Below are 24,330 nucleotides of genomic sequence, written 5' to 3' on the forward strand. Positions count from 1 at the left end.
CCTGACGGTTTGAATGCGAAAATGTGATGTACTTGTATTCCCCAAACATACTGTGGATTTACGGTACGTGTGTGTGTGTGTGTTTGTGTGTGAATGTGTGTGTGTGTTTATGTGTGTATTCATGTGTTTGGTTGTGTGTGTGTGTGTATGTGTGCGTGTGCGTGCGTACGTTTGTTTCCCCCCCCCTCCCCCCCCCCCTTTTTTTTTTTTTTTCCTGTCCCCCCCCCCCCTCCCCCCTTTTATGAATGTGTATCACTTTTAGTCTAGTATGCCTGTGCCCATGACTTCATCCAACCACTTCTCTCCCCTTTCATTCATTTCCGTTCCTAGAGTTCCTTCCCTTTTTTGCGTGTTTCCCCTCCATTTTCTTTCAAACCTTGTTCGTTCCGTGTTGCGTCTGCTTTTTGTTGTCTTTTGTGTTCTTGTTTTTCCTGATGAAGCTTCCATAAGCGAAAATTCGTACCGTCTTGTCTCGTTCTTGTATTGGTGAGTACAGTATTCCTTTGTTTTTTAACTTTGTTCATCTTACCACAGTCACTTCGTTGTTTAGATTTACATTGTACATACAAATGATCGGTCTAGAAAATATTTATTTTTGAAATTATGATCAATTGTTTGTAAACATTCCTCCAAACAGTGCCGCACTATATTTTTGTTGTAAAATCTCAGTATTATTCGTTTCGTTTTAAATGCAAATCTTTTACTACGGTTCCATTAATGCGGAAGTCACACATACACAACGGGTGGCCCGCGCATTAAACATTAATTAAAAATGGAGAATAAGATCAGTGCGTCGTTGTGCGCCCAACTTTTGTCACGATTTGGTCACACATCCACGACGCACGGCCCGCGCATTAAACATCATTAATTAACAAGAAGGGCAAAGCCCATACGACTCACATGCTTGACCTTGACCTTTACATGACCTTGACCTTCAGGGTCAAGGTCAAATAACTAAACCTAGCAATGACATCATACACTAAGAACTGCTTTACACATTTTTCCTACCAAAATACATGTGACCTTGACCCAAGGTCACGGTCATCCAAGGTCATGCAACACAAAGCTGTTAATTCAAGACATAGGAAGTACAATGGTGCTTATTGGCTCTTTCTATCATGAGATATGGTCACTTTTAGTGGTTCACTACCTTATTTTGGTCACATTTCATAAGGGTCAAAGTGACCTTGAACTTGATCATATGTGACCAAATGTGTCTCATGATGAAAGCATAACATATGCCCAACATAATTTTTAAGTTTGAAACAGTTATCTTCCATAGTTCAGGGTCAAGGTCACTTCAAAATATGTATACAATCCAACTTTGAAGAGCTCCTGTGACCTTGACCTTGAAGCAAGGTAAACCAAACTGGTATCAAAAGATGGGGCTTACCTTGCCCTATATATCATATATAGGTGAGGTATTGAATCTCAAAAACTTCAGAGAAAATGGGAAAAATGTGAAAAATAGCTGTTTTTTAGGCAACATTTATGGCCCCTGCGACCTTGACCTTGAAGCAAGGTCAAGATGCTATGTATGTTTTTTGGGGCCTTGTCATCATACACCATCTTGCCAAATTTGGTACTGATAGACTGAATAGTGTCCAAGAAATATCCAACGTAAGTTTTCCGGACGGACGGACGGACGGACGACTCGGGTGAGTACATAGACTCACTTTTGCTTCGCATGCGAGTCAAAAATGGAAAATAAGATCAGCGCGTCGTTATGCGCCCAAGTTTTGTCGCGGTTTGGTACAGTGCAACCCCCGTTTAAATACCCCACCCCCCAACTTCAGGCTTCCTTCCTTTTAAGATATTTAAGCTTTTTTTTAAAAACATGTTAAAGATTTTTCTGTTCAATAGGAAGGTTTCCGCCAGTTATCTCTCTGAGGATTTGGGTGCTTAGAGAGTACCGTGACCCTTGCGGGGGCATAAAACATCGAGGTCTCAAGCAGGGTCAAGGGGAAGGTCGGCTGGGCGGACAGGAGTATGACGGCTTACTAGTGCCAAAACCTGGTGTTACCCATTATCACGTGATAATTACTAATTAACGCTGTCAGTTACTGTTTTCATCTGTTAGTTACTAATTTTCACGGGAAAATTACTAATTTTTAGTTTTGGCACTAGCAATCCGTCAGGAAGTGAGCCAAAATTAAAAATTAGTAATTAGCAGGTGAAAGTTAGTATTTTTTCCGGAAACATTAGTAATTTTCCCGGGAAAATTAGTAATTAACACGTGCAACTGAGGTCAAAAAAAAAAAAAAAAAAAAAAAAGTAATTAACACGTGAAAATGGTAATTATGAAGGGCCTTGATAATTACAATTATGAGGTTTTGGCACTAGTAAGCCGTCATACAGGAGACTACAATAGGAAGGTTTCCGCCAGTTATCTCTCTTTGAGGTTTTGGGTGAATGAGAGTGCCGTGCCCCTTGCGGGGGGCATAAAACATCGAGGTCACAAGCAGGGTCAAGGGGAAGGTCGCTGTGCGGACAGGAGACTATTCCTCTGTAGATGTACTCCCATTTTAAGATTCTCTTCTTTTTAAGACCCGATTTTCTCAGATTTGTTTAGATCGTAAAATGGGTGTTCCACTGTAGAAGCTAGCGAGTTGACAACGAATACAAGCGTGTCCTCTGCGTGTGTCATGGCGTTGGTCCAGCGCCATCTGTGCGTGGCTGGCGTCCTTCTAACGTGTTCATCAATGTGTCAAGCTCTGCGCACATATTTGAGCATGCACAAAAAATTCCCAATGCACACAGCAAATGACAACGAATGCATAGCGTTGGTCCGGTGCGCTCGACGAATAAGTAACAAATATTGATGCACACCCAGCAAACGACAACGCACTGGCCAAATTGCGTATTTTTTAGTGCGCTGGCCGTGCGTCGTGGATGTGTGACTCCCGCATATAGTGTCACTTTACCAACATGGTGTTTATTTTCAAAATATTTTTCGTTTGTATGCATGGAGTTGAGAAACGTCGATCGCATGGTTTCAGGAGCGAAACTAAGTTGGTTGCCAAGTGGCAGTAAACCTTCCTCCAACTCCCAGTCAGATTCTATTCACCGATTTCAGGTCATTGATTTTGGTATAGTGACAAAATCGTTCGTTGGCTAACAAACTTTCGATCCACAAACCTGATTTCTGTGGCAACAAATAGTATTACAGGAAAACATACACTAAGCATTGAGCAATTGCTTTCATTTCACGACTTGACATCAGTTATATTCGTTCATAGTGGACGCATCCTCATTGTTTATTGTTTACTAACTTGGTTAAATGGTAAACGAAGTAACATCTCATAAATCATAGCTCGTTCATTAAGAAAACCAGATGTTTAAAACAACCACACACAAAATACTTACGGGTACAAAATCCAAATCAGCAGACATGACTTTGGCCTGACCGAGTACTGACAACTCTTTCTCAATGCGGGTCACGGCCTCTGCGTCAATCACGACGGTCACCTTGGATACGACCTTGGCGCCTAAGGGCAAGATGACGCTGCAGTCGAGGTTACCAACACGTGTCTGCATCACGGGCGTCATGGTGCTGACAGTGTCGCGATTCTTGGCCTCCTGCACGCGCTGTACCACGTGCTTGTGTGACGTCAGCTTCCCGCGTCGCTGTAGCAGACACGTCTTGGTCTCCGTCACCGCCTCCTTGACGTCAGAGCACGCGCTGTGGGCCAGCTCGTTCAGGCGATGAACGACAGTCCTGGACCGACTTCTCCAGGCGCGCACACACGGCTTCGATCTCAGCAACGGCCTTCTTGGTCTGCTTCTCCGTCTCCGCCAGGTGGTCGTCCAGCTGTTGGATAGCTTTGTCCAGCCTGGCCTCCCCTTCGGTCAGCGTGACCGCCAGCTCCGCCAGCACGGCACGCGCGTCCTTGACCTTCTCATCCATGTCCTTGACCTCCGGGCAGCTTGCGGTGGCGGGACGTGGCGCACATGGTGGCAGATGCTCTCGCCGTGTGTCGGGCAGAACAGCTCTGTGGTCTTGTCCGCGTGGACGGCGCAGGCGGCGCGCTGGCTTCCCGCCACTTTGTCCGCCGTCAGGGAGGTCAGGTCCTCCACCGTGTGGTTCCTGGCCACTTTCTGCTTCAAGTGCAGTTTCCGGCACGGCTCGCAGAACAGGTCTCCGCACGTCAGACACAGACATGTGGCCGCGGCCTCTTCACACATACAGCAGCTGTGCGACTGTTTGAGCAGACGGTGAGCCGCCACCAGGTCCGCCATGGCCAGGTCTGTGGGGAAACCGTCCGCGACGTCCTGCCAGCTCTTCTGGCCTCGCTCCTTGGGGTCGATGATGGCGCAGCGGCACAGCGGACACAGCGCCTGGTCTTGAGACTGCAGCCAGGACAGCAGACAGTGGTGACACAGCAGGTGTCCGCAGGGCAGCATCTTGGGCTGCACGTACTGCTCGTGACACACGCTGCAGTCCATGTCATCGGGTTCTGGCACTGGTGGGGCAGCGGTCGCCATGGTTATGTTACCTGAAATGACAACAGTGGTCCTGTTTTACAGATCGCCCAATACTCTGAGATCATCAGGAATTTTATTTGTCAACATTATTATTTAATTAGAATTATTCGCCAAAGCGTTACATAATCACAGTTTGGGACAGCGATCTTCAAAGTGACAGTTGGCGTCTGTTTAAGCATTGCGAAGCGCACCTGCGCATCTACGTGGCTTTATTTGTTTGTTTGTCTGTTTATCTATGTGTGAGTGTGTACGGATGTGTCTGTGTTGGTATTTGTGTTTGTGAGTGTATGTATGTGTTAAGGGAAGGGGGGGGGGGGGGGCGTATGCGTTTGGCTTCATAGTACTTTCATACGAATTTCAATGCTAACAGTTCATTGTTCCCCACCCCCCCCCCCCCCCCCCCCCAAAAAAAACACAACAAAAAAACACGCAGGAATCTTGTTTCAGTTATAGCATGCTCGTGTAGAACAAACACTTGGTCACAAATAACACCTGGTTTTAACAGAAATTATTTCGTCGATTCTGTGCGAAAGAGCTTTTCCCAAACAACCCTTTTTAACACCGTCTAAGTGATTTATGTTCATTTTTGTGATAATGTTACGCTTTGGTGAATAATTCAAATTAAAATATTATGTTCAGAGATGGATTTCCTCCACAACTGTGTTTACCTGGTTGAAAAATATGCATTTTAACGATTTTTGTAGCGTGTCGAAGTGACACGCTCGCCTACAATCACGTCTCGCTTGACCCCTACCCTGTATAACACAATTTATGAAAAAGTGAAAAACGAAAACGATTGAAAAATATGCACATATCGTACAGCCAGTAAAATATCCTCCACGAATCTGTTTTTCCTTTTGATGTACCTTATCTGGTTGATATCTTACGATAATTTTAAAATGACGAAAAATCACAAGTAACAGTGTGCGCGAATGAGTTGCGTTTCTTTTGCCGCCTACTGTACACGCCCTGTAAACTGCACACTGAATGTTCATGATGCTCTGCGAAAGGTGACACTCCATAGAATAACATGCGTGCTTCAATTCTCTCTCTGTTTCTCTGATGGTTATCGTCTATTCTCTGTATTACTATTGGCCAATCCAATGCTCTTAGGTTTAGTTTCACTCGTATTAATATCATGACCCTAGGATGCTATCAGATACATAATAAATGTTACCTAAACATGCCTAGAACGCTCCGTGAGGTTATATTCATTAACAAGTTCATTCGAGTTCAAATTTTAAACAGGCAGTGAAGTTTTGCGTTTACTAAGTGAATCAGTCGTATTGTTGCACCACAGGAGCGTGTATTAAAGCGCTGGTTGACCAAAGTCTATCACCCTTTTCCCCACACTGTGGTATTTCTCTGTTTGACTAAATACTCGAACCTATGAAGATGCGACTTTGTACGCAAAATGATCGATAATCGATCTGTCGACAGGCTTTGACTTGTTACGTTCACCATTAAGGGGGACTGTTGAACCGGATCATATCCAAAACTAGCGAAAACTTCAAATGTAATTCTGTGCTAGTTAGTATTATACTGTAATACTACAGTAAGGGTAAAGAAGAGTAGAACACCGTGATCGTCCAGTGTTTCAATACAAGCCCCTGTGTGCTGCACAAGTCCTGCACTGCCTTCTACATTTGTTTATTTTGTATCATTCCTTTCTGACCTATACATACCTTTGCGCTGTCAAAAATCATATGGATTTGTAAAAGACATGAGAAATAAACCACTGTTTAACCAATACAAGACACCGGTTACGCCGCCTTCCCACAAAGAGACACTCTTTCTCATGTTAAATTTAGAACGAAGCACTGAACTGAACAAAGTTGTTGTCACATTCACGCTGGTCGCTGTGACCTAAATCGAGACATAGCTGCACATTTTATTAGCTCTACAAATGGGGTCAGCTCGTTGTGAGTGGAGTACGTGAATAAGAATGATGAACACTGCGCTGCTCAATCGACAATGTTCTTGCGAAAAGGATACTAGGCTTACGTTGTTGCACTTTTTCCCGTTTAGCCAGCATTAAATTGTCTACCGAGCTACATATTTTGCTGCCGATCTTCAGACAGGATACTGCAATGGAGATCGTAAGTGAAGTAAAGTGTCACATAGACACAGATTGCAGCAGACAGACAGACAGATAGACACACAGACAAAGACACAGATATACAGACACACACACACACACACACACACACACACACACTGTGACACACACACACGTACACACACACACACACACATACACACACACACACACACACACACACACAATCATAGGCATAATTATATGTGTGTGTAGTCAAGAGAGAACAGAAACTTGTGAACCGAAAGTAAGGTAAACCCGGAAATTCCTTGAACGTTGAATCAATAGTGACATACCTGACCTCGCAACTTATCTCAGCCTCAGAGCGTAGTTGAAGAAACGAATAATCGACAACGGAGTTGATAAATCTATGGTAGTGATCCAGAAGCGATAACTTGGATGAATGATTCACTCCAAAAGACACGAATGTGACAAACTGTCCACATTGGTTCTAACTTCGCACAGCGGCAGCCATTGCACTGAAGAGTGTGACGTAAAATTAATATGCTGTGATCACGTGATGTGGGTCAAAGTTTATCTTTCCGGTACAGTGCGGGCGAACCTTTGGGAACACTGTGACCCGATTTGCGCATGAACTAAGTCAGTGCAGAACCCCCGAAGTGTGTTTCAAGTTTTGACAAGATTCACTCAGAGTCCGTTTTCAACCAAAAGTCATAAATTTACATAATCAAAACATTACAAAACATTTCGACAGACAACGATGACTGCACCTGATTGCATCGGGACTTGTTTCCGATTTTGAAAATATTAGACTTACTACGAAGTTCGTAATGAATGATTAGTAGCTTTTTTGTCGTGGATTTGCCATTGCCATATTTAATGCACTTAGTCATTGTAATATCTTTCAAATGTGTTGAATTGAAAAATGTAATCTATTCAGATAGAAATAAATAGACGAATGTTGACTGTTGTCGGGTTTTCCCATACCAGTGCAGTCTCTATAACTTTACCATTCTTGCACGTGAGTTGGATTTAGAAATAGAGGAAATCAATCCCTGCACGATGCTCGCCGTTTATCTCACAGCTAACAACAGTTGGCAGTGTCATCACGTACACGGCCTGAGATGCAGACTGCCTTAACATCGCTTCTGTAGTTCAACCACCTATGTATAACCAACAATAATTTTAAATCCTCAATCCTTTCATCCTGTTTTAACGGTTGTGAATTGTGAATACTGCCATTTCAGCAGTCTATGTTTGATCGTTCCAGCTTTCTCTCTTTACTGTGACTGCAACCATGCTCAACTTGGATTTGTTTGATACAGGTTTGGCAGTATTTGCCTTCTTATCATTCATTTACAATGAAATGTTTTCAACTGATTCAATCCTAATTCTGAAAACAGATGCTAGATATTAAACTTCAAGAGTGCCTTTCTTTCCCATACAGTATACTTTGTTTATCAAACTTGAAAGCGTGGTGATGAAAAGCGACAACTGCGTGTGTGTGTGTGTGTGTGTGTGTGTGTGAGAGAGAGAGAGAGAGAGAGAGAGAGAGAGAGAGAGAGAGAGAGAGAGAGAGAGAAAGAGAGAGAGAAAGAGAGAGACAGACAGCCGGAGAGGGAGAGAGAGAGAGAGAGAGAGAGAGAGAGAGAGAGAGAGAGAGAGAGAGAGAGAGAGAGAGAGAGAGAGAGAGAGAGAGAATAAAACACAACAGCACCAGACAAGACAAAATCTTTATTAACGAAGTTTAATTATAAGCAAGTTTACATGCCGTTGTACGTCCAGCCCTCACCGTGCAGAGGGTCAAGAAAAAAGACCGTGAGTTGAAAACACAATCCTTCCCGTGTAAACAGTCTGCTTGCTATCTCACACCGGTCCAGGTGTTTACATGGCGTGAAAACAGTCTGCTTGCTATCTCACACCGGTCCAGGTGTTTACATGGCGTGAAAACAGTCTGCTTGCTATCTCACACCGGTCCAGGTGTTTACATGGCGTGAAAACAGTCTGCTCGCTATCTCACACCGGTCCAGGTTTTAACTTTGGCTAGACCATGCCCTCCACTTGGACACATACCAACAATCAACGTCTTGACTTGTTACTGTGCAGTTAGAGTTTCCGAAATAGTTCATTTTGCAGATGGAAACTAGTGTTAGTTAAAAAGACAAGACATAAAAAAAATAAAAAAAATAAAGCACACATACAAAAACAAGCAAACCCCAGTTGGCACAGAACACCCCAAAGCTATGGAGGTGTGGAATACGTTCACATGTAGAAATGTTCTTACTACATGTCAAAAACCTGGCTAGATCTTAGATTAGGAGCAGAATAATTTACATCGGCAGTCCTGTGGTTTTATAGAGAACTAGCAAGCATAGTGATGTCAATAGGCTGTAGTTATGTAGAGACGTTCAACAAAAGAGTTGTTGTAGAAACCATTATGTGGGTATTGTTTCTATGTTTTAAACATGTTGGTCAGCATTACAATATTCTAGAGCTTGTGACCCCATTTCCCACACGTTTTAATCTGACGCAAAATCTCAAATGAAATACAGGGTGACACGAAAAAAACAGATCCCACCAAAAGTTTAATATTTTCTGAAATAATCAGCCGATTCTTTTATTTTTTCAGGTGAGCCAAGCTGAAATGATGTTCTAACAGCCCACCAAGTTTGAGCTTCAAGATGTCATGGACAACGGAGCATAAGACATTTATAGTCGAGGCCTATTTTCGCCGGCGAACAGATTTGCTCGGGCTGCGCACAACAGACTCTCTGACTGAATCAATATTCCTCGGTGTCCTTGCTGATTTAGGTCGACCAGAGTGGGATCCCCTGTTAGGGTTTTTACTATTGAGGTTATTGACAGTCCCATGGTCTCTGAACTTATCCCTCCATCCATAGATAACTGATTTAACAGGAAAGTCTCTACGTCCAAACTGTCTTTTGAATTCCAGTTGAGCAGCGTGGATAGAATTCGACCGAAAATAGGCCTCGACTATAAATGTCTTATGCTCCGTTGTCCATGACATCTTGAAGCTCAAACTTGGTGGGCTGTTAGAACATCATTTCAGCTTGGCTCACCTGAAAAAATAAAAGAATCGGCTGATTATTTCAGAAAATATTAAACTTTTGGTGGGATCTGTTTTTTTCGTGTCACCCTGTAGAAAGGATTGTTTCCACATTATTATTACAAAAACTGCGACCAATTACATCAATCAATTGAATCATTCCTTGCCGATATCATGTAACTGATTCAACGAAGGCTTGTTTAAGCAAAAATATTACATCTAAAATCTATAACTTAAATTGTGACCAATGACACAATTCATGATTTACCCATTTTAATAATTTCTTGCTGATATTATCTCACTCATAAACTAAGGCTTGATAAAGTAAAAAGTGTACATACAATTTATACAGACAGAGACATGTAAATTCATCACAATCTTAGTATCCTTTTACTCCACAAATAATTAAAAAACAATGTGTTCAATGAAATCTAATCACACACACACACACACACACACACACACACACACACACACACACACACACACACACACACACACACACACACATTCTTAACGGCTGTGCATATCTTTCCATAACAATGCATTTGTTCTGAAACGAATTGATCAAAGGTTAGAACATCCCTTTTCTATACAGATCATATTGCCCAAACACATCAGCCAAAACAGAATATGTTCTCTCTTGATATTAAAACGTTCGCAAGTTTGTCACGTGATTGGTATCCCGTCGGCACCAATGAACAAAATACCCACACAATTATATTACATATTTCCCGTCAGGATCGGATTAATTCATCTATTAATATGTTTTTTGGATATTGTGAGTGGCACAATATGTAATATACTTCCTTCACAAAAAGTGTGACGCATTCCTCATTCATCATATTATTTTGACGATACGATACAACTATACTACCCAATATAATTATAATGTATGTTTGAGGATGAAAGTCGCTTGTTCATTTCAATGCTTGTTATTCTCTCAGGTACCAGGAGAAGGGTTCCGTACAACTCTCACTTACTCCATTACACATGTCGTATGCATAAAGAGCGATTACTTTCTTTCTTTCTTTATTTGGTGTTTAACGTCGTTTTCAACCATTCGAGGTTATATCGCGACGGAGCGATTACTTCCCTTTGGTTCTTTGATATATACTACACAAATTACGCAACAAACTTACACATTTGTAGGATTACAATTTCAACCAGACTCTGGCTTAAATTCACATGAGAATGTGTGTGGAATCTGTGCACACAGTAATCTGCAATTTCATAATTCAAACTATAAACCGAGTAACTGACGAGTGTCAATAAGTACACAAACACATTATTTACTCTCAATACAAAAAGGTCAACTGTGAAAACTGTGAGAGGAACACTCCTTTGTTCACAAATATTACACTGACATCTTTGCATTTTGATGTGCCGAAAATGACAACATTTCGACACAAAGAATCCTAGAGATGGAAAGAAGGAACTCGTCTTGTCTCATTCCTTTACCTTACTTGAGTGAACAATAAAATCCCCTTTTTTAATCAACATCTATTTATTTCATAATATTTTACACATTTTGTAATCCATCTTTGGGCAAATATTTCAAGCTAGCAAAGGTTTAAGTATTTGTCTTTAACAGTCAAGCAAGTTGTGTCAAAGGCATTTTCAGAAACAGCCATCAAGAAAAGGCCAGGCATTTTGATACATTTCACGTACACTATTCTGTTGTACACAAAACACTCCCGCAACAACAACAAAACAACAATCACATCAACATCAATGAATTCAATGGTAAACGCCAGAAAAAGTCATTGCCATGGAAACAGTCTCTTTGTTTGGTCTGGTGTCTTCACGGCATGCGTCGAACAGGTAAAGCAGTAATCTAAAACAAATGCAATGAAAAGATCATGACCTAAAAACTGAGGTGCAAGTTTTATGAGAACAATTACGGAGAAATATTACGCAATCTTCACACTTACTTCGAGTTCATAATCTCAGTTTTACAAACTTTTGTTTTCAACAGGACTGTGTGTGCATGGTAATAATGTTTTAAAACTCAGTCAGCGTAGGATTGCACTGTGTGAACAGCTAGTGTCTTGATGCAGAAAAACAATCATTCAGAAAGTCCGGGATGATAAACACGGTGCTCACACATTTGTGAGCATTAATTTATGAAAGGAATTGTAGGTCTTCCAGAGACTTTTCCTCAGAGTATCACGTTTTATGTTCGGTGTAGAAGTCACAATGATGCCATAAATATACCTGACGTGTCACTGCCACTATCAGAACGATCGACAGGCTACATGGAAGGAGGATGGTTGACTATCACACTGTCAAACAATTAGTCCGAAGGTCGGGGGTGATAAACATGGTGCTTGGACACGTGTGAGCATTGGCGGAAGATATTTCGAGCTTTCGGAAGACTTTTCCTCAGAATGTTACGTTTTATGTTAGGTGTTTAACATCCATATTCCATCGATGTATGTGTGAAAAATTACTGCCATTATTTGAATGATATTGTGCTGAATAAAAAGAGGATATGTAATCATTCCATTGACAAACCCACCTGTCTGTAAGGACCAAGCACGTCAAAGAAAGCAAAGCAGGGGTCGGGCAGGCTAGAGGCGGCTTCACCCTGGTCGTCACCGTTGATGTAGAGATGAAGAGATCGTTTCTTGTCAAGCATCACTCCCATCCGGCTTTTCTCGGGTAAGTCTCTCAGTTTGCGTCCAATGTTGGTGTCCAGCTGAAAAGACACACACCAATGTAACTCTATCTGTTTTCGATATAAGAGTTGTCTGTGAACTTTTGTTGTTGATTAAGTTATATGTTCCTCTTTCGGGACTTCTTCGTGGTAAAACCAAAGGCAGTAGTGCAGAATGTGGTTTTGTTCTCCAGTCCATTTGCAGTTGAGACAGTCTCTATTTCTGTTTCTGATTTTGAACCAGGCAACTCTTTAGGGACGATTTGAGCCCGAGAGACGCCACACAAAGGATGTCTGTGAGCCTTCAGCTGAGTTATAATGTCCGGCAACTAGAAGAATGCACGATCATATAGCTGAGTTATAATGTCCGGCAACTAGAAGAATGCACGATGATATAGCTGAGTCCTAATGTCCGGCAACTAGAATAATGCACGATCATATAGCTGAGTCCTAATGTCCGGCAACTAGAAGAATGCACGATCATATAGCTGACAAAATCCAGTTAATAGAGAAAATGGACTGACTTGAAACATTTTGAGTTTTTGAAAGCATTTTCAGTTTTACAGTAAAAGCGTCAACCCCAAGACAGGTCGGACAGACTCAGTGAATAACTTATTGACAGTCGTTTTACCTTGACGAATTGAGATAGATTCCTTGTTGAGGTTGGAACACACGCATTGCTGTGAAGATTGTAACTTCCTCGCACATGAACATTTATGAACTAATCTGATTTCCAGAACCAGATATAAAACATTGTAGCTTACCAACTGGCCGACAGTGGGTTGTCCAGCTTTTGATAGTGACGGCCTTTTACCCAGTCGGATGTAAACAAACAAATCAAGGGTAGCCTACTTTACAGTAGCAACATTTCGATCAAAGATTTCATAAAACTGATCATGACGTTTTCTTCTCAAAAACCACCACCACATACAGATACATATGCGCGCACGCACGCACGCACGTACACACACACACGCACGCACACACACACACACATGCATGGACGCACGCACGCACGCACGCACACACTCACACTCACACACACACACACTCACTCACTCACACACACACACACACACACACACACACACACACACACACACACCCCCACACACACACACACACACACCCGAATCTGTAAATACACACTTTTCACTGTCCCCATCCTTTGATCACAGTCTTTTCAGACTTACCCACTGTCCGCCATTCACGTCCACAAAATTGTTATTGATGACTACGGCAGATGGCCATCCTTCAGCTTCATATGGCAGTGTCAGAGCTTCTGGGGGAGTGGTTGTTGCTCCAGTCAACATCGTACCAAAATAAGCGTCTCTTCTGTCCAATATGACCTAGACATATTGCATACAATCATCACATACGGGCACATGCGGCGTACGCATAGACAAATTAAACCAACACAGAGAACCACAGGAACACATGCACACCCCACACACAGGTACACTCGCACACATATACACACACAAACGCGCACACACGCACACACACACACACACGCACACGCACACGCACGCACACACACACACACACACACACAAACACACATACACACACACACATGTACGCTCACACATAATAGGGAAATGTTTTTGTTAAATTATTTACGTAACTGACATGAGTGTCAACATGCTAAATGAATGTAGAAAATAACTGCCTTTAAGCATATAGCGAGGTAACGCTGTTGATTGTTTATTTGTGTTCAAATGGAAGGATGCCCTCATGCTTGGCAAAAAATGAAAGAAACAAATCGACTGGCAATTGTCTCTGGTTCTGTGCTTTATCACAGCACAGCGCATGACAGAGTCGTTCTTGTAAAAGTTGTTATGTACTCGTATAATCACAAATACTGTGCAAAGTGCAGATTTGTGTCAGAAAGTTGATTTGTGCAGCTTTAATGTCCATCAAAAGTTTTATTTTTCTGCTGTACATAGTTAACCATGTACAATCACTTCAACTAGACCATTAACTATTTGCACCCAATGTGGTTAATGGGCGTCTGCCACTTTGATCCCTGCCCCCCCCTCTCCCTCCACACTCACAATCAATTTAAAACCATTCATACAGTACACAAAAACAACAATAACCTGTTCTTTAGAATTCTCAGTATTCTCTGAATTGCTATTTGAAGTATAAAGCAAAATTCTTCATGAGTGGTGCACCGTCTCTGGGGACAGGATGTTTAACTGAATGACATTTGCGGGTAACAGGCAACGTGAAAGAGTTATATTGTTTAGAAGGGTTTATTGTTGTAAACACACTGATAGCGTCACAGTGAACACTGAGCTCAATGACTAACCTCGTACAACATGTTCGTCATCATAGGCTGAGAGGCGACAACGATACCATCATCCCAGTCAGACCCTCTTCTCTCTGCCGTCTGCTTGTTGTTGCTCAGCACGATGTTCTCACCGTGGTTGTCATGGAAAGATAAAACTGGCACCTGCAATCAGTCAGTGTACACATCAAACTGAACTGTCTAGAAATGTTTAACATATTTCACGTAACTCACTCTGACACAGTTAATTTATACATTGCACATACAAATGATTGGTCTAGAATGTATCTAATTTTGACATTATTATTAATTGTATGTAAACAATCCTGCAAACAGTGCCGCACAATATTTTGTTTTAAAATCTCAGTATGTTTTGTTTCGTTTTAAGACTGAATCTTTTACTACAGTCCCAATAAGGTGTCACTGTACCAACATGGTGTTTATTTTTAAAATAATTTTTGTTTGTTTGCGAAAAAGAGCAAATTCGACATTTCTCAATGGAGTTGAGAAACTTCAACCGTATGATTTCAAGAGTGAAAATCAGATGGTTGCCAAGTGGCAACAAAACTTCCTGTAACCCTCAGGCATAGGTATCGGACACAGCGCCTATGTTCATTTGAGGGGAAATTTCACATCCTGTTCAACGATATCAGGCAAAGTAACAAAATCGTGCGTTGGCCATCAAACTTTCATTTCACAAATCTGATTTATGTGTCCAAAATTACATAAATGCACATACTAAACACGGAGATACCGCTTTATTTTTCAGGGCTAGACATCAGTTATTTTCCTCATATTTTATTGTTTACTATTTACTATTAACTTGGTTAATCGGTTAAAAAAAGAAGGAACATCACAAAAAAGAATGCGCGATCATTAAGAAAATCAGATATGGGGAAAAAGATACTTACAAGTCCAATATCCAAATCAGCAGACATCACTTTGGCCTGACCTAGTCCTGACAGCTCTTTCTCAATACGGGTCACGGCCTCTGCGTCAATCACGACGGTCACCTTGGATACGACCTTGGCGCCTGAGGGCAAGGTGGCGCTGCAGTCGAGGTTTCCAACACGTGTCTGCATCACGGGCGTCATGGTGCTGACAGTGTCGCGATTCTTGGCTTCCTGCACGCGCTGTACCACGTGTTTGTGTGACGTCAGCTTCCCGCGTCGCTGTAGCAGACACGTCTTGGTCTCCGTCACCGCCTCCTTGACGTCAGAGCACGCGCTGTGGGCCAGCTCGTTCAGGCGATGACGACAGTCCTGGACCGACTTTTCCAGGCGCGCACACACGGCTTCGATCTCGGCAACGGCCTTCTTGGTCTGCTTCTCCGTCTCCGTCAGGTGGGCGTCCAGCTGTTGGATGGCTTTGTCCAGCCTAGCCTCCCCTTCGGTCAGCGTGACCGCCAGCTTCGCCAGCACGGCACGCGCATCCTTGACCTTCTCCTCCATGTCCTTGACCTCCGGGCAGCAGCGGTGGCGGGACGTGGCGCACAGGTGGCAGATGCTCTCGCCGTGTGTCGGACAGAACAGCTCCGTGGTCTTGTCCGCGTGGACGGCGCAGGCGGCGTGCTGGCTTCCCGCCACTTTGTCCGCCGTCAGGGAGGTCAGGTCCTCCACCGTGTGGTTCCTGGTCACTTTCATCTTCAGGTGTATTTTCCGGCACGACTCGCAGAACAGGTCCCCGCACGTCAGACACAGACACGTGGCCGCGGCATCCTCGCAAATGCAGCTATGCGACTGTTTGAGCAGACGGTGAGCCTCCACCAGGTCCGCCATGGCCAGGTCTGTTGGGAAACCGTCCGCGACGTCCTGCACGCTCTTCTGGCCTCGCTCCTCGGGGTCCACGATGGCGCAGCGGCACAGCGGACACAGGGCCTGGTCTTGAGACTGCAGCCAGGACAGCAGACAGTGGTGACACAGCAGGTGTCCGCAGGGCAGCAGCTTGGGCTGCACGTACTGCTCGTGACACACGCTGCAGTCCATGTCATCGGGTTCTGGCACCGGCGGGGCAGCTGTCGCCATGGTTCAGTGGACCGCTTTATATGTTATCTGAAATTGCAACAGAGGTCCTATTTTGAAGATCGCCAACAAAGATCTGAGAGAATCAGGTCTTTAAAAAGAGGGAGTTTGAAAATTAGTTACGGTGAAATTAGAGATGTTTTGAACAATAAAGCTGAGAAGCAGGGTCTTTAAATAAAGGGGGGGGGGGGGGGCAGTATTAAATGGATGGAATCAATTTACTCTCCTAATTCGGACATTGCGCTCGCTTGTAGTGTACGGAATCAAACACGATCCCTGGTTGCTACCCTACACGCCCTGTAAACTGGGCAGTGACAGTTCATGATGCTCCGAGATATGCCTCATACGAGTTGTGACACACAGGCGCGGCATGATACGGCATGGAGTAATATGTTGACTTAATCCTTACTCCGCCCCACCCCCTTATTACGTACCTTCATTGTTTTTTTTCTTGGGGGTTGTGCGGTGGGGTGGGGGCTTGTATTAAAGAGCTGGTCGATCGACCCTTTATTCTTACTGTAGTATTAATATATTTACTGGTATAGTGATAGTTCGGTAAGGATAAAGAGGAGTAGAATACTATGATCGGTCGGTGTTTTGATACAGTCTACAATCCCGCTACGATCTTGTGAAAATAGTACTGGCCTACATGATCGACAAACAGGCTACAATCCCGCTACGATCTTGTGAAAATAGTACTGGCCTACATGATCGACAAACAGGCTACAATCCCGCTACGATCTTGTGAAAATAGTACTGGCCTACATGATCGACAAACAGGCTACAATCCCGCTACGATCTTGTGAAAATAGTACTGGCCTAATGTTGTAATCTAACGTTCCTTCGTTTTGTCAGCATTACATTTTCTACGTATCGACAGACAGTATTTATGTACTGGTCACTAGCGATAAGATAAAAATTATAAGAATGGATAAGATTATACACAACATTTTAACGACGGTTGTGGCATACGCATACGACTTGTGCAAGCTTTTTCTTGAACCCGCAGCCCTCACCCAGTGAATGACAACTCTAAATCACACCGCTAGCCTACACACACACACACACACACACACACACACACACACCGATCCAAACACACACACCGATCCAAACACACACACATGACACACACACATACACACACACACACACACACACACACACACACACACACACACACTCACACTCACACTCACACATATGTGTTGTCTAGAGAGAACAGAAACTTGCGAACCAAAAGTAGGGTAAACCCGGAAATTCCTTAAACGTTAAATCAATAGTGACATAGCCTACCTGGCAACTTGTCTCAGCCTCAGAGCGCAGTTATAGAAAGGAATAGTCGACAACGGAGTTGATACATCTATGGTAGTGATCCAGAAGCGATAATTGGGAAGAATGATGTACTCTAAAAGACACGAATGCGACAAACTGGTTCTAACTTCGCACAGCGGCAGCCATTGCACTGAAGAGTGTGACGTAAAATATGCTGTGATCACGTGATGTGGGTCAAAGTTTATCTTTCCGTTACAGTGCGGGCGAACCTTTGGGAACACTGTGACCCGATTCAGTTACACATGAAGTGTTGAAGTCAGTGCAGAACCTCCGAAGTGCGTTTTAAGTTTTAACAAGATTCACTCACAGAATCCGTTTTCAACCAAAAGCCATACATTCACATAATCGAAAATTACAAAACATTTAGACAGACAACGATGACTGCACCTGATTGCATCGGGACTTGTTTCCGATCTTGAACAAACTAGACTACGAAGTTCGTAAGGAATCAGGCGTAGACGTTATTAGCTATTTTTGTCGTGAATTTGCCATTTCCATATTTAATACGCTTTGTGATTGTTATATCTTTCTAACGTGTTGAATTGAAAAATGTAATCTATTCAGATAGAAATAAATAGACGAATGTTGACTGTTGTCGGGTTTTCCCATACCAGTGCAATCACCCAAACTGCACCATACTTGCACGTGGGTTGGATTTAAAAATAGAGGAAATCAATCCCTGCACGATGCTCGCCGTTTATCTCACAGCTAACAACAGTTGGCAGTGTCATCACGTACACGGCCTGAGATGCAGACTGCCTTAACATCGCTTCTATAGTTCAACCACCTATGTATAACCAACAATAATTTTAAATCCTCAATCCTTTCATCCTGTTTTAACGGTTGTGAATTGTGAATGCTGTCATTTCAGCAGTCTATGTTTGATCGTTCCAGCTTTCTCTCTTTACTGTGACTGCAACTACAATGTTGTGAGTAGCCAGAGATGGTTTGAATGATCTCTATTTATCACTTCTGTAATGAGTTCAACCGTGCTCAACTTGGATTTTCTCCCTTACTTCATGCACTTTTTGATACAGGTTTGACAGTATTTGTTAACTTGTCATTCATTCACAATGAAATGTTTACAACTGATTCAATCCTAATTCTGTAAACAGACGGTAGATATTAAACTTCAAGAGTGCCTTTTTTCCCCCATACAGTATACTTTGTTTATCAAACTTGAAAGCGTGATGATAAAAAGCGACAACTGCGTGTGTGTGTGTGTGTATGTGTGTGTGTGTGTGTGTGTGTGTGTGTGTGTGTGTATGTGTGTGTGTACAAGAGAGAGAGAGAGAGAGAGAGATTAACGAGTTTATTGCATTTAGGCAACATGCCCCTTACAATGGGGGGAAAAACGTGGCAAAAACAACGTCAAGGACAAACATAAATGTAATACTGGTGGACTATCTAGTCCATCAGAAAAAGTAATTGTGATATTATATAATATGTACATTACAATGACGGCCATAGCCGGTTAAATAGTGTAGTTAAGTTGTCGCCTTTTCTGCTATTGTTCAGGATTTGCAATCAGCTCTTGTCTAAGTTTTAAACAATCAAAAATAAATGATGCCAGCATTTCCTGATTTTGAATATTCATTAAGTTAACAAAATTTCTAGCTCTCAAACAATTATTGAATAGAATGTTTAAAGAAAACTGTTGTCTTATATTTGAATAGGCTTGGCAGGCGAAGATGAAATGAATTTCATCCTCCTCCGCCAGACCACACAAGGGACATAATTCCAATCGTCTATTTACATTGTATCTGTGCCTGTTGCAATATAAGTCGTTTATGCCAACTCTAAATCGGACCAGAACGTCTCTATAACGTCTAATATGCAAACTTGATAAGTAATGTTCATACTGTAAAATAGTTTTGAAGCTTCGATAGGTCACAAATCGTTCACTATCAAATAACTTTGCATGCCAGTCTTGTTGATAGCAATCGAGCAAACGCTGCTTAAGCATCTTCAAAAAGCCAGTTTTATTACCGACCTGCTGCTCAATCCAAGAATAGCCAAAACCCAGGCGAAACACATGGTTTTTAATGTCACTAGCCCAAGTCTTCATCCCTCTTTCCTCTAAACGTTTAAGATGATCGTAAATTGCTCTTGGAATTCTATGGGAAGGCATTTCTAATAGTTTTAGCCAGTATTTAATTGCTTTCATAAGGGAATTAATAAAAAGTGGGTGTCTGCCCAATTCACCATATATCATGGTATTAGGCGTTTTCTGACTCACTGATAAGAGTTTCTTGCATGCATACATTTGGACCCGTTCAATTTCCGCAATTTCTTTTACACCCCATATTTCGGACGCATACAAAAGAGCAGGCTGAACTTGGAGGTCGAACAAACGCAAAAATACTTTTATATCATTACATTCTATTCTCCATAATGCCCGTAAAATATCCATCACTTTTTTCTTTGCTCGTGCAGCGATTTGCTCCATTGCTGTACATATTGAAAGTTTAGTTGTCAGTGTAAAGCCTAAGTAAGTGTAAGAGTTAACCACTTCTAGTAGATCACCGTTTAAATACCATTTCTCACGCGCTGCTAGGTAGCCTCCCTTGCGGAATACCATCACTTTAGTCTTACTAAGGTTGACTGACAGTCCCAGTCTACCGGAGGCCCTAGCAAGCACATTTAACTGGTTCTGCAGGCCAACAACCGTGTGTGAAACAAGGGCTAAATCATCTGCAAATAGTAAAGCAAAAATTTCTTCTATTAGGTTAGATATAGTGATGCCATGTCTTCCGTCTCTTTTTAATTCTTCAGCAACCTCGTTAACAAATAGGGCAAAAATTTTCGGTGACAATAAACAGCCTTGTTTCAGACCGATTGGTGATCCAAAGAACTCTGTATAGTCCTGACCAGCTCTGACGCAGCAGAGAACATTTTCATACATGCTCTTTAAAATTTTAAGCATTTTTCTAGACAATCCTTTCCGGCATAAGCATGCCCATAGCTTGTTTCTATTAATAGAATCGAATGCCCGACGGTAATCTATGAAAGCAACAAAAACCTTTTTATTTTGCGCTAAACTTTTCTGGATTATAGTGTAAAGTGAGAAAATGTGATCAACAGTCGAGTATCCGGCTCTAAAGCCTGCTTGTTCTTCTACAATTTGTTCAGTTTCTTCCATCCACTGCGTCAGCCGCTTGTTCAAAATGTGCGTGAATATTTTACTGACAACACTAACAAGAGAAACACCTCTATAATTTCCCGGATCGTCTGTGTCCCCTTTTTTGAAAATAGGCACAATGATGGACTTGGACCAGAATTCCGGGAAATACCCCGTTTCAAGAAGAGCATTGAGGTAGTCATGTAAAAAAGGCATTACATTAATAGTCTTTATTACTTCAGCAGGTATTCCGTCCCAACCACTAGCTTTGTTTCGTTTGAGGTGTCCTATAGCATCCTTAATTTCTTCAGAAACAATAGGTCTGTCTGTTATGTGACAATAGTCTGTCGGCTCTGCATTTATAATTATATCTTCTTGGTCGCTTTGGTTTTCATCATTCGCGTTTAACAGAGTTTCAAAATGTTCCTGCCATTGGTCTAAACTAATGTTAGCTTTAGGTTGGGATTTTCTCAACATTGTGCGTACAGTACTCCAGAATTGGAGACCATCACCAGAAGAATCGACTAAAGCATTAACTTGTCTTTTTTTGAAGCACTCCTTTTTTTCCTTCAGTAATTCTTTATATTCTTTCCTATAATGACAATATACTAACCTATTCAAATCCGTTTTCGCTTTTCTATACTCTCTCAAAGCTCCTCTTGCTCCAGTTTTTTTCAACCTACAATCATTATCAAACCAAGATGGGTCTTTATAAGAATCAAATGGCCTAATGACCCTTGTCATACACTGGGACACGCGAGACAAATAGCAGGTAAACGCTTCAATTGCATTATTCAAATTAGCAGAATTAAGTGATGTCCTCGCTTGGTTAAGTAGGGATACAGCCTCGTCAGATTCCGCTGCCTCCATCAGCAAGGTTCTCTTGTCTTCCTGCCAGACGATTTTCGTTGTCTGCTTTTGTCGCGCCTGCCCCGGTGTCTGCACTGGCCCCGGCTTGCTCGATATGTTGAGTTCCACCGGTAAGTGCTGTGACAAGATTTCTTGGCCAACGGTCAGGTGGAGATTCAACTGTAACAATTCATGAGAACACAGAAAATAATCAATTACACTGCTTCCAGTAGGGGAAATGTATGTAAATTTACCCTCTCTATCCCCGTTACAAAAACAATTCAAAATCGCCAAGTCGAAAATTTCACAAAAGGTTAACAAATAACTTCCAAACTGGTTCGGGGTTTTATCCTCGGACTGTCTTTGAGGGCCGGTTTCAATGGTGTTGTTTTCCCAAGGGCGACTATCCGGTTCTACATCTGATAAGTATGGATTCGCATCACCCACCCTACTGTTCAAATCCCCGCATACAATAAAGTGCACATCTTTATATTCCTGTATCATATTTGATACACAAGTATCCACCGTAATAATGTCACAATTAATCTCTGCTTGTTGATACCACTTCGAGTTCTGTGGGTGCACGTATGTAAAGATAATTACCACATCAGATAACGTGTTCAGTAATTTCTTCGAAAATTTGCAGCATACTATGTTAGGCAGCTGAGTATCAATGTGCATAAAGTGTACAGACAAATGTTTCTTTATGAGTACAACTACACCACCAGACTTTCGACCAAGTCCTATCTGGTGTGCTGGTGCACAAAAACAGTTATATCCAGTGAAAACATCATTTAGAAAAGAAATAGTGTCCACAAATGTTTCCACTAAACAAATAATGTCAAAATTGCATACGTAACTTATAAACCCTGGTTCCCCGAGGCGAGCACACAGTCCCCCCACGTTCCAGGTTATCATTCGTAGCTCGACTGCTGCTGGTGTTGTCGTCGTGGCGACGTCGTCGACATCATTCGGCCGGCCACTTCCCTATCTGCCACCTCTGCTGTGTTGCCCACCGCGAAGAGGGCTAGCCCGTCCTCTGGCCGGTCGTCTGTTTGGCGGCCCCTGGTGGTGTGCGTCAGTCTCCTGTCGTTCCCTGTTCGGTGGTGTGGTTCCTCGCCCGAACCCACGCAGCGAGAACATGCTGCTGTTGACGTCGTTGCCCTGGCCATCTTCTGCATGTTGTTGTCGTGGTTGGTGGGGGTCATGTTGAGAGACGAACAGCCTTGTCATCGGTCGCGTGCTCTGCTGTGTCAGTGGCGAGGTTCTCAGTGGCGAAGCTCTCAGTGGTGTGACAGAGTCAACGCCCCCATGTCGCTCAACCGAGCGGCTCGCTGATTGGCTGAGCCCGTCTTGCTGTGTCACGTAGTCTGCCATCGTGTTGTTTGTTTCGCCGTTGTTGCTTCTCGAGGGAGGCTTACCCTCACCTTTCCCTCGTGATTGACCTATTTTCTTGATCTCTCGGGTGTCAGGGTCAGCAACAATAAACACACCATCGGGTGTGTACAACTTGTCAAACACGAGCTTCGCCTTTTGATCTTTTGCCCTATATTCGTTCATCAGGCCTACCAACACTTTCCTCTTGTTTCTCACTGATTTTGAATAGTCCTCCGATATTCCAATTTTGGTATTCTGTTCTTTCAGCTTGTATGCACTTTTCAGCACCTGATCTTTATCTTTGAAATTTTGAAAGCGTGCGACAATCTGTCTACCTACTCTATGCGCCCTATCAATCAACACTTCTCTGTCGATCTGAAGAAAGTCCTTAATCACTTTTTGTACCAGCCTTTCACAATCCTCCCATGTCTCGTTTTGTTTTTCTTTGGGGATATTGAAGAACATGAGATTCTGTCGGCGACTTTGATTTTCCATATAGTCTAGTTTTTCGTCCTGTTTATCCATCTTCTCGGTCTGACTGCTAATTTCTTCCCTCAGCCTACTATTTTCTTCTGACAGTTGCTCAACCGTTTCACACAGCTTAACTACCTCACTGTTTGTTTTTTCCATTGTATCTTCAATCTCACGTAGTCTACCCGACAGCTTTTCTTCTATCGACATGAATCGATCTTCCATGGTCTGTCTCATCACTGACTGTTCTCTGATCATTGCGCGGATGTCCGACAAAATGTCTTCGTTACTCACTGTGTTTTTTTTTGTTTTGGCTGTCGTTGCCGTTTTCCATCGTGGGGGGTGGTCCAGGGTTGGACTCCACATCGCCGGCTAACTGCAGAAGCAATGCGATAATGGTTTTGGGGGTAGGCAATTCACAGTTTTGTCGTATGCACCACAGCACAAGGAGAAAGCAGTTCACTGACATTAGCAGTCCGTTAGGAATGTTCAACACCGCTGACTGCCAAGCCTGCCACATCATGACGTCACCGTGTACTGGCACATCGAAGAATGTTTTGTTTTCAGTCAAAATTCCAGTACCACAACAAATA

The 24,330-nt window shown here is 42.7% G+C and overlaps 2 protein-coding genes and 1 long non-coding RNA gene across 3 annotated transcripts in view; 1 reads left to right on the top strand and 2 right to left on the bottom strand.

The window, feature by feature from the left end:
* Positions 1-18,538, bottom strand: part of LOC138976561 (E3 ubiquitin-protein ligase TRIM33-like) — a 123,093-nt gene extending 104,555 nt beyond the window's left edge. The window contains exons 1-2 of the mRNA XM_070349406.1: positions 17,881-18,538; positions 15,475-16,614 (exon numbers count right to left, since the gene is read on the bottom strand). Coding sequence (XP_070205507.1) covers positions 15,475-16,587 — 1,113 coding nt within the window. The 5' untranslated portion in view covers positions 16,588-16,614; positions 17,881-18,538. The remainder of the gene's footprint in view (positions 1-15,474; positions 16,615-17,880) is intronic.
* On the bottom strand, positions 3,747-4,485 carry LOC138976976 (E3 ubiquitin/ISG15 ligase TRIM25-like). Its single transcript, XM_070349868.1, has one exon. It carries the CDS (start codon positions 4,483-4,485, stop codon positions 3,850-3,852), a length of 636 nt encoding a protein of 211 aa, XP_070205969.1. The 3' UTR covers positions 3,747-3,849.
* Positions 8,267-8,692, top strand: LOC138976569 (uncharacterized). Its single transcript, XR_011459076.1, has 2 exons — positions 8,267-8,424; positions 8,575-8,692. It is a non-coding gene; the product is annotated as an uncharacterized lncRNA (long non-coding RNA).
* Positions 18,539-24,330: the final 5,792 nt, after the last annotated feature.

Source organism: Littorina saxatilis, linkage group LG9 (genome assembly GCF_037325665.1).
Source record: "Littorina saxatilis isolate snail1 linkage group LG9, US_GU_Lsax_2.0, whole genome shotgun sequence".
NCBI lineage: Eukaryota > Metazoa > Mollusca > Gastropoda > Littorinimorpha > Littorinidae > Littorina > Littorina saxatilis.

Excerpts from the sequence above, each read along its gene's own strand:
- LOC138976976 (XM_070349868.1), bottom strand. The coding sequence starts at position 4,485 with ATGGCGACCGCTGCCCCACCAGTGCCAGAACCCGATGACATGGACTGC.